The 11,758-nt window shown below is 31.3% G+C and overlaps 1 protein-coding gene across 1 annotated transcript; it reads left to right on the forward strand.

Moving 5' to 3' along the window:
* The first annotated feature begins 433 nt into the window (after nucleotides 1–433).
* LOC139492926 (uncharacterized) lies at nucleotides 434–11,188 on the forward strand. The gene is made up of 6 exons (XM_071281075.1): nucleotides 434–575; nucleotides 1,106–1,126; nucleotides 3,839–4,090; nucleotides 7,932–8,171; nucleotides 9,334–9,381; nucleotides 9,630–11,188. Exons 1-6 carry the CDS (start codon nucleotides 434–436, stop codon nucleotides 10,148–10,150), a joined length of 1,224 nt encoding a protein of 407 aa, XP_071137176.1. The 3' UTR covers nucleotides 10,151–11,188.
* Nucleotides 11,189–11,758: the final 570 nt, after the last annotated feature.

Raw genomic sequence — 11,758 nt, forward strand, 5'->3', positions numbered from 1 at the left:
TACAACTTTCACATAAACTAGATTAAAACAAAAAAGAAGAGCAACTGTACAGGAAAGTAGAAATCAGGATAATTTCAACACTCTCAACTACTACCATACTTTCATTGGTTGTAACAGGTTAATAAACTTTAAATTCGACAAAACAATCCTTTTTCCATTTGGATCAAAGGTGAATGGCGGGAAACAATTGTACTAAAATATAAAACTAAAATACCGCCCTCCCACCCTCCCTCCCTTCCTCCCTCCCTCCCAGTATATTGATTATGTTGTAAGTGTTGACACATAGTTGTGTTATATGTTTGGCCAATTTAAAGATTTACGCTTGGAATGATACAATAATCTGTTGGATCAAACGTGAAAGATGTAAACAATTACAGCTCATCCTTCGCAATTAAAATATGAGAAAAATCAAAAACATATTGAAAGCTTTAAAATGTCCAGGTATGACGAAAACGGTTTTCAAGTTTTTATTTTCAGAGAAAGATGTGATTTAGATCCAAATCGTTGTCCACCATTCAACTGTAAATCCGACTGCTGTAATGGTTTTACTCTGCAAGATGATGAGGACGATGTTTGTAAGTGAAAACATGTTAGCGTAACTCAAATTGTATAAAACTTAAAAAAAAATATTCCAAAATTAAAAGCCAAGTCTACCTTTGCTAGTCAAACATTTTAATTATAAAAGTTTTGATGATGCCAAATAGATTCAGTGGATATACTAACATAGTTAAGATGTTTCTTCGTCTGATTTTGCAAATTTACTTGTCAGAGAGAGTAGTTCTCGCCTAGTAGCATTTGTCGCCATTTCCGTTCAAAAAATGGATTCCGTTCGGCAACGAATGAACATTGTTCATTCAACTTAAACCGGAAAAGTACAACTGCGAAAAGTGATTTCCAGCGTAAACTACTCTGTTAACGGTAGATCTGTTATTCGTTCTGGTTACCATTATAAAAGCGATATTCTAATATATCAAAGTCGAGTATCATTTAATCATTTGACTGTCCCTTTGGTATCTTTCGTCCCTCTTTTAATCGGTTTATATAAGCTTGAGTAGGATCAATTTTGGACAAATAAAATTTCTCATTCAAAATATAATATTTTCAGGTGTACCCAAAAACTACACAAGTGAGTATACATCAGAATATTATATCAATTTTTTTTTTTACATTTAGATAATGAAAATTAACTCATCATATATAAAAAGCAATATCTTAATACTCACCAATGAGACAACCGCATATCGACAAAAAGGTAATGCAATCATAATGTCTACATACAAATGATACTGCATTATTTCATCTAAGAAATAAAACAAACAAAAATAAAAATAAAACATACGCCCCGCCCCAACTTCCCCTAGAAAAGAAGAAGAAATAAAATAAAAAAAATAACTATAAAACACGATAAAAAAAAGGTAAGATAAGGTAAACAATATATATGTCGTGTACATGTTGCGACTATGGACAGGTTATGACATGTACAAAACTATTGTACATGTTATAACTTGTATAATGCAAAAATACAAGTTATAAAATGTACAAAAGTACCTCGTTCACGTTATAACATGTACGAAATATTAGTTAAAATTGTTTGAACTTGTACAAAAGTTAAAATAAATTTAAATGAAGTAAAAGAGACATATAGATTTATTAAATAATAAAGAACAACAATCAATTGGCCAGAACGTGTTTTTCTTTTCTTTAGAGGACAATGATCACATAGTTTCAGACTTATGTTGGTATAATGTGTTTTCATGTAATTGTATGTTTTATGCAGTCTATCATGGCTTACATGGTTTTCATGAAAACTATTTACTGAAAGCATACATTTCTTTTTAAAATGGCAATACACTAGTTACTATAGTAACTATATCATCTGAAATTTTTAAGAATTTAAAAACAATGCCTTAAAATTTTGCGTAATACTCCTCCCCTCGTTTTATAGCTTGCAAAAACTAAAGCAATGTCTCATATGCTTACTCTGTAAAAGCAAGAGAGAGAGAGCTGAAATCGTTGTTATTGAAACACGCTTCATTATAAATATCTTTTGATCTACTCTTCAATATTTTTGGGCTTCAGCCTGATTTATGTAAAATTATACTCCAAGTTATTATTATTTTTGATAAATTATAAGATCATTGCCTGAAGCGAATGTCATTTTGATGTTTTAAATATATATCCTCTAGTTTGAAAGCAGGTATTGATGGCCTTCGTCATTTATCTGCTCTATGGTAGGCTTGTTGTCTCTTTCACACATTCCCCATTTCCATTCTCAATTTTATTTGTAGAGAAATCTTTCCTGGCTATCCTCTAATGTATTTTAGTGTCAACTATTATGAAAGTATTTTACTATGCCTTTAAAGTGGAAACTCACAATTATAATTAATCTGATAAGAATACTGAATAGTGTTTGTTGACGTAATGTGTGTTTTAAAGGGTATAAAGAAAGTATTAAAACTATGCATCTGAACCCAGTTTCACAAATCTGTCTTAGGACTAAGACATGTCCTTGGATGGTGTTATGTAATATCTTACTCCTAAGTGGTTTTACAAAGTATTCCTAGATAGAACATCTCTTAAATTGGATCACAAAGTTAGGACTACATAAGAGGTGTCTACTGATGGTCTTAGGATAGTCATGAATTTTTTTGTATAAATTACACTCATTTATTATCTTATCATCAATTTTCAATTTCCTGTTTAATCTTTGTAGGTTGACGGATTGTTATGAGTTGTCAGCAATAAAACTTCAATATATTGATTTTAAGCGATGAAACTTATCATAACTGGTACAGCGACAACTTTAAGTATATCTTTTCTAAGATCATCCTAAGACAGCTTTGAGACGAGGTCTGAGATATGTCCATAGATAGTCATAAGAAATTCATAAGACATGTCCTTAAATATAGCTAATGAAAGGTCTTAGGAATGCTTCGTAATACCGACCCTGGTCATTAACTGTATCAAAAAAGAACAAACCACCCTTATATGAATGAATAACAAAAAAGTGATGAAAACATTATTGAGGTTAATTAAACTTCAATAATAGAAACATATCTGTAGTTTTTGAACTTGTACAAGTTAAAACCATTTTTAAGCAACATTTTGTACAGGTTATAAAATGTACGAGGTACTTGTGTACGTGTTATAACTTGTATTTTTGCATTATACAAGTTATAACATGTATAATAATTATGTACATGTTATAACCTGTACAAAACCTCAAATTGTACGCGATATATATATTTATAACTGCATGTTTGCAAAATATAGCTCAATGATTTAACTTTAGGTGTGAAATGAAAATTCCAGAAAAATGTTTTTAGGCCTTCGTATTAAACGTTAATAAGAAATAACATGGCACGTTTAGCTCAGAATTAAATTTCAGTTCAAAAGAATATACCAGTATGCAAAGTATTTCAATGATTTCCAGAACCATTGCACTTTTTTTCAAAGGCCTTTGATCAATTATATCATGGAAATCGATTTACCCATCTTCTTAAATAATAAGATATTTATTAAACTTGGTATAGATATAAAAAAAATTATGATATCCAAATAGCGACGTTCAATACAAAGGTTTCCTCAGTTAGTGTCAAAGTTATACATTACAACAATACATAATTGTATACATACATAAACCTATGTTTTATAACCAAGGTTATACATTATGACAATATTTTTACCAGATTGAAATGTAAATTCTTCATATTCCTGATAAGTTATCTTTCAAAATTTAAAAACGTCAATCTGTATTTATTGTTAAGAAATAAATGAAGCTTGCATTGAGTGTGTTTGCGTCATCAATTTATCAACCGTATATGAAATCTTGTTTCAGGACCAATGTTTCATGACTGTCCAAGGGACGGACAAATTATAAAGCGTTACGTTAGTCCTCCGATCAACATGACATTTCTGTACAAACCATTTCATGTTACTGATTGGAAAGGAAATAAACTTCAAACAAAATTGTCAAAAACTGTTTTTAGTCGATGCAAGTGTTCAGGGCAACAGGAGGAGGAGGTTGAAGCAACAGCTATAGATGAGTTCGGAAACGAGGCTGAATGCCTGTTTACTGTGTCAATTATTGGTATGAAAATGAAACATGTAATAAAGTTACAATCATCATCACAATATTTATACTTTTTGAAAGAAAACTCATCATAATTATGCGTTAAACTTAATGCAGCTATTAATGGTGAAAGGAATAAGTTGAAGTCAATATATATTTTTCTTACAGCTCCTGGATGTTACACCTAAACTGAAAATGAAAGAAAAATGCATTAATCACATGTTGTTATTCTGATTCGATTGAATAAACCTCTTTTTTTTTTAGCTAGGGTGCACTTGATCGTGATTTTTTTTAACATATTAAATATAATTTTCAAAATTCATCAACTGATATGTTTTTCAGAGAAAAGTGTAGTATTCTGGTCTTATACATTTCTGCGTTCCAGTATGAAACATACATATTATCAATCATATGGTAACCGATTGTGTATTTTTTTTTGAATTATTAATATGTTACACAGTGTAGATACTATTCTGTACGCTATCCGGAAGTCTCGATTTTCGAAGCGAGGATTTCCAACTGGCTAAAAGAACGGTTTTGTTTCGGTGCTTTTTCTCATCATTTGTTTACTCCTATATCTATAAAGTGCTTTGCACATCTTCAATAGCATCCTAAATATGAGTTACTGTAACAAAAACATGCATTTGAATATAAAATATACGTGTGCATCACACCAACTTCATAGAAAAAAGTGAAATCGATGGACAATTTTGCTCTCGTAGTACAAAGCAAATAATCTTTTATTGCAAATATTTGCATCAGTTTACAGTTAAATATATACTGTTTCAATATTCTTACCGTATTTAAGTAGAATGTTCGTATTTTAAATAAGAAATATGTTTTCCTTGAGGATCCCAAAATAAATTACTGTACGATCAGTCTAAAACTGACTGTATTCTAGAAGCGATTTCAGATTTTTTTGTCTGTATGACCAGTCGTGATTTTGAAGGAAAAAAAACAACGGCAATTTGAAGGTATATACGTGTCTATATGATATTATGAACTGTCAATGGAACTATAACGTGTGATTTTTTTCATCACACAATACAAATATATTTCTGATGATTTTTGTAGACGGCAACATAATTATATATTTGTTCCGTCAGTCTTATTTAAAATCAAATGCCTAAAAAGCAATACATGATTCGCTTGTGGACTTTGTATTAGTGTGTCGTTGCAATTATCTGTTTAGCTGTTACATTTTTAAATACTATTTACACCGTCTGCTGTTGACCAATTGGTGATAACATACATCAAGCTTGTCTCTTTTAAAATTACAAAAAATAGATAGATACAGCTTTGTTTAAAAACTTAAGGTATTGAGGAAAGAATTAACGAAATTATACTCCGCCACTTCTATAGTCCATGTTTTGGGAGAAAAAAAACACCAAAAAAACTAAATTATAAGTTCACAGGGGCATCATTTAATAAAGAATATGAGGAAGTATTATTAATATATGGTAAGTTTTTGAAAGTTGCGTGTAGTAAATGGGTACCACCCAATAAGGTAGTGGAAAAGTCCTTATCATGGAAATAGAAAACTGCTGAATTTTCGAAAAAACAAAATAAGAGGTGCACAAATGAATTAAATGATAAGGAATCTGAAAAAAAAAGATTCATTAAGTTATGACAAGTGTCTGAAGGAATTTGTGGATATAAAATAGGTACGCCCAATATAAGGCTATGACAAAGTCCGTATTTTAAATATACATGATATAGAAACATCAAAATATTTTTACCAAAATTTCGAAATAGAAGGTCCATAATACATTAATTGATTAAAAATGGAGCAATTTTAGAAACTTTAACAATTAGTTTTGGAGGTCACGGTTGGAAATACCTGATGGGTGCCCCCATATAATGCAATGTCCAAGTCCGTATCTTATATTAATAAACCCCATAAAACACTTTTAATAAAATTCGAAATACATTCCTTTTTTTTATATAAATAAGGCCGTTAATTTTCTCCTTTGCATTGTTTTACATTGTTATTTCGGGGCATTTTATAGCTGACTTTGTGGTATTGGCTTTGCTCATTGTTGAAGGCAATACGGTGACCTATATTCATTAATGTCTGTGTCATTTTTATCTCTTGTGGACGGTTGTCTCATTGGCAATCATACCGCTTTTTCTTTTTTATATTATCATTTATGATACTGAATCCGAGAAAAAATAATTAATAGTTATACCAGTGACGGATTCAAGAAAAATGGGATCCGGCGGTTTGAAACCCTTTTTTTTTAACTATCAATGCATTTGTATGGGAAAATATATTAGGAATCCTCTTTTCTCCTGGATTGGACCCCCTCTCCATTTAAAAATGTCTGGAAACCCCAATGTATATTTAGTGGTTTACAAGGAGATGCGCTTACAAAACCGGCGAAACATGTTGTACCGGTCCAACGGACGAACGGAGAGACGGACTTTATTATCACTATAAACCACCGCTTTACAAAGTGGTGTACAATTGAGTGTGAAAGAGACAGATCTACATCCAAAACAAAGTGAAGGAACTGTGATCAATTGTAGGCTACAGTACGGCCTCGAATGTTTGTAAATACATGCATTTTTATATAACAATTAAATCTGTGTGTTTGTATAATTTTTAGTATAACGGAGGACATTTCTGAAACGTATATAGACAACAAACCTTCCACTTATTTCAGCAACATTCAAACATCCTTATACTTAATGTAGTTAGTCGAGTACAACCTATCAAGCTAGAACATGTTTCATAAGTTTTCATGATGTGATTTATTGAAATACATTTGTGTTATTTAGAAAAATGCCATCTTGTAATGTATCGTAAATAACTTGAAATCACCACTCGAATACAGTGAAATAAAGACTGATCATACAGTTTCAAAATATACAAGCGAGACTGATCGTACAGTGAGAAATTCAAACAAATGTAATTTTCTTATTTCTGGCTTCAAAGATCTGGCTGAAACTTTTACCACCACTTCAAATATACTTTATTAATTTAAGTAAGTCTGGTTTTTACGTTAATTTGTACAGTAAGGGTGCAAAAAGATTGTTTTTAGGTTCACCGACTGATTGTCCTTAGTGATGCACTTGAAAATCTCTTGATTAAGGCAAAGATACGAATAATCAATGTTCTAAATTTAATTATAAACCATTTGTGAATATCGATGTCAGCTGAATTAATCATTAAGCAATGTACAGATGAACATCTTACCGTTTAATACAGTATATCCAACAAATTTAAAATGTGATCCAAAAAGTTCTCGCTTCGAAAATCGCGACTTCCGGATAGCGTACAGAATAGTAAATACACTGTGTGTTAGGCAGCTACTTTTATTAAAACGATGGGCGCTAAAGTTACGGTTCGTCTACATTGCATGCGATTGGTTTCTTGTTTTGTTTAAAAAAAAAAAGAAGGTAAACGTTTTAATTTTTGGCTTCTGCAAGACAGAAAGAAGGAAACACAAAAAAGTAAATCCCCCCCCCCCCCCAAAAAAAAACAAACTCAAAGAGACACAATTTAACAGGATTTGTTTTTTATTTTGTATATTGATTTCTCAAAACATAAAATGGAGTAGAAATAGATATATCGATTACATGGAGGTTGTTGGCTATTTTAAATTTATAACTGTAAATGGAAATTGCTACAACCTATTCTTTAGTGAATGTATACTAACCATATTAATTAATTGATGTTTTTTATATTATTTGTAGATAATTGCAGAATTTTGTTGTTTTTTTTTTCAAATACCGTACATTTTCTACATTAATTGTTTATCTTATCATTTTTCAATAATCACTTAGAAGTCAATGTTTTTCTTACGAAATAATTACTTACAATAAAAACGCTAAATCTATGTTAACTTTTTCACAGACGATATTCCACCCGCTATAAAATATTGTCCTCCTAAACGTCAAACCGTGAATGAAAAGGACAACATTGTGTGGACAGCTCCAACAATACGAGACAATGTAGGAGTGGACACATTATATACAACGGACCGGTATAACAAAACAAAGTTTCTACCTGGTCTGTACACACTGATCTATAATGCCACTGATTATTCTGGTAACTCAGCTGTCTGCAGGTTCCAAGTATCTGTTTACAGTACAGGTGAGTTAAACATTAAAAGTACAATTATTTAAATAAAACTGGCATCATTTTCTGTCTATTAGAATACTATCTTACAATTTTATAATACAAAGCATCTTAATTTTCTTTCACTGTAAAATGGTAAGAAAAAATGAGTTGCAGAAAATACAATGCAACATACCTCTCTCCCTTAAATCTTAACAACCACACTACAAAAACTCAATTGCCCCGTGATAGTGAATTGTATCTATTCCACTATTTGCACCCGCCAGTTTCAAATCGACAAGTAAACATAGTTTGAGAAGTCCGTTTCGATGGTCTGTGTGATCCACAATTTAGATATCTAATAGCAGCGTGTTTTGTGGATTGTTGTCTCATTGACAATGATACACTGTACCACATCTTCTTTGTTAAATTATTCATTCTTTTATCGATGATATGAACTTGACCAAGTCGACACAGCAATGTCATTTCGATAAAATAATTGCATCGCCTAATGTTGGTTTGCAATTTAGAAAAAAGGGGAAAACATAGTGTGTAATAATTGCCGCTCCATAAGAAACATTCTTTGATATACAGATATATTGGAACTACATAGTATCTGATAAGGATTAATATGATTTAAAAATGTATTCATATAACGTTTTGTAAATAAATGACAGTGCATCATAATTCTCTAAAGGCTGGTTGGTACAAATATACATGTTTATTGACTGCATACGTTTAAAATTATAATACTAATATATTGCATTTCATGTATATGTACCAATTTGTACTTTAAACTACGACGTCTTCTTTGTACCTTCTCATCAATGTTTACAAACCTAATACAGAACACCAATCCTAAGAAATTTAGAAAATGAAGATATTATCACGGTGAAGTGCGTATTAACGTGAACAAAATGGCAGAAGGACAGTCAATATCAGTCGAATATAAATTGACAACGCCATGGCATGAAAAAACCAAACATGCAAACAACAGTACAGGACACATCAAATAAAAAAAATAAAATCTTAAATTCATTAACCCTTCCAAAACTGTCGATGATATCAAGTGCCCTGGAAGGTTAAGTAGATCCTGCTCCACGTGCGGCACAAGCCTTATTGCTTAAGTAAATACAAATTAGGTGATGTTTCCATAACAAGTATAGAAGAAGAAATGTATTGTCTTTCTCTTTTCCAGATTATTATGTGAAGTATGAAAAGAATACCAATCCAATCTTGGTTATAAGTAAGTGAAATTGATTGTTTTTAAATATTTGTTTACCGTTGCCAATTTTTGGAACTGTATTTATTTATAAATTATTAGTTTGCGAAATGTAAAACATATAATTCATCTTATATATTCTAGCAAGGTAATTAGAAATTAAATGACCGACTATTAAAAAAAATAATAATGTATAGATTTTTAGTCAACATTGATTTTGCAAAGCTGGTTTTTGTTTTGGAACCTACATTATCGATTTTCTTGTTTTTCAGTTGGTGGAGTATTATGTATCATTTTGTTAACGATGTCTTTGTTTAAGATCACAATGTACCGTCCTCGTAAGAATTGTTGTCAGCTTAACAGTGCAGGCGGACAATCTAATGGTCAAGTCTTAAGATCGGCTTCTACACAAAGAGAAACACATGATAATCCTGTTATTACAATTTATAACAATGGTCCTCCACCGTATGACATTGCTACTCATGATAAGCTACCAGACCATAGCCCACCTACAGTTCTGCCGTCGTATAAAGAAGTTCAAAGATCAATACAGATCAATGCTGGTGAAGATAATATTGTATGTTCGTTAATAGAAAGTTCTAATATGGAATCGGATGAAGGATCTTCTCAATCTCTGATGATGGTAAATTCTTCACATGAAAGTAACATGAGTATAAGCGCAAACCATGTCAATATTGTTTCCAAAACGAACGAAAAAAACAATTCAGTGCAAAATACACTACAGAGAGATAAGCATCCGGAAGTTCATGGAAACATTAGTTGGACAATATGAGTCTCCAGATCAGCACACATAGCATAGACAATGATATCTGATAGCATTTAAACTGTCTCTATTAACTTAGAATCACATTTTGTTTTAAGCAGATCAAAGTTGGAATTAAACGGGTACAATACACCTTATATTTATTGATTGATGTAAATCATACAAGAAAATATTTATGAATCTAATTTAATCGAAATGTAAAACAGTGCATTCACATCATTCAGATGCACCAATAGAGTAATTCCTGAAATGCAGCAACACTGTTTTTCTTTAAGGTGGTACCAAAACCCTCTTTGCTAAAATAAATTTGACTCTTTTAATTTTCATAAACTATTTACAAAATATTCACCTTGACCCAATGACAAAAAATTTCAAAAACTTGAATCACACACTTTCTCGGAAAAATTCATTGGATGTATAGCACTTATCTTAATCATTGAACAATTTGAGATCTTAGTATTTCCTAAATAATACAACGTGATTAAAGTTTTAAGCTGATTATACAGAGTTATCTTCCTGTAGTGTTAGGTAAATAAACTCATCATAGATACCAGAACTAAATTTTGTATATACGCCAGACGCGCGTTTCGTCTACAAAAAACTCATCAGTGACGCTCGAATCCAAAAAAGTTAAAAGGCCAAAGAAAGTACGAAGTTGAAAGGCATTGAGGACCAAAATTCCTAAAATTTTTGCCAAATCCAGCCAAAGTAATCTATACCCGAGGTAGAAAAGCCTTAGTATTTCAAAAATTCTAAATTTTGTAAACATCTAATTTTTAAATATAACCATATCAATGATAGTTCATGTCAGCACAAAAAGTGTTGACTACTGGGCTTGTGATACCCTCGGGGAAATCAATCTCCACCAGCAGTGGTATCGACCCAGTGGTTGTAAATAAACTCATCATAGATACCAGGACTAAATTTTGTATATACGCCAGACGCGCGTTTGGTCTACAAAAGACTAGTCACGCTCGAATCCAAAAAAGTTTAAAAGGCCAAACAAAGTACGAAGTTGAAGAGCATTGAGGACAAAAATTCCTAAAAGTGTTGCCAAATCCAGCTAAGGTAATCTATGTCTGAGGTAGAATAGCCTTAGCATTTCAAAAATTCTTAATTTTGTTAACAGTTCGTTTACCAACTTGAATTAAAAGAATTATTATCTCAAAAAAAACGTTTATTAGTTTTTGAAAAAAATCATGCTTATCTATTATCCACTATTGTACTTTGTGTTGCAAATATATATTCATTCGTTGCACATATTCTAAAATGTTTGCATGATTCTTATCTAAATTTGTACAAAATGACAAAGATGGTACTTGTCTTGTGGACAACAACAGAACGATATGAAACTAAAAGACGACATGATATAAATTCATGATACATGTGTGTCCCTAAAATTAAAAAAAAAGGAACTGCTGCACCTTCCGAATAAGTTTACTCTTAATTTTTTGTCGATGTCGCATTAGTGATGCTTTAGTTTGTAGTGTTTAAATCGTAAAAAGTTAATTCATTAACCGCGGTTGTGACTAGTAAGACCTACGATCTCGTCAGTTTAAGACAATTGATTTTTTATTAATACAAACTTTTACACAGTTTTCATTGGAAAAAAATATC

This window comes from Mytilus edulis, chromosome 10 (genome assembly GCF_963676685.1).
Source record: "Mytilus edulis chromosome 10, xbMytEdul2.2, whole genome shotgun sequence".
NCBI lineage: Eukaryota > Metazoa > Mollusca > Bivalvia > Mytilida > Mytilidae > Mytilus > Mytilus edulis.

Coding starts and splice junctions, on each gene's coding strand:
- LOC139492926 (XM_071281075.1), top strand. CDS start 434: ATGTCCAGGTATGACGAAAACGGTTTTCAAGTTTTTATTTTCAGAGAA. Junction 576..1,105: donor AGATGATGAGGACGATGTTT/GTAAGTGAAAAC, acceptor TAATATTTTCAG/GTGTACCCAAAAACTACACA. Junction 1,127..3,838: donor TGTACCCAAAAACTACACAA/GTGAGTATACAT, acceptor ATCTTGTTTCAG/GACCAATGTTTCATGACTGT.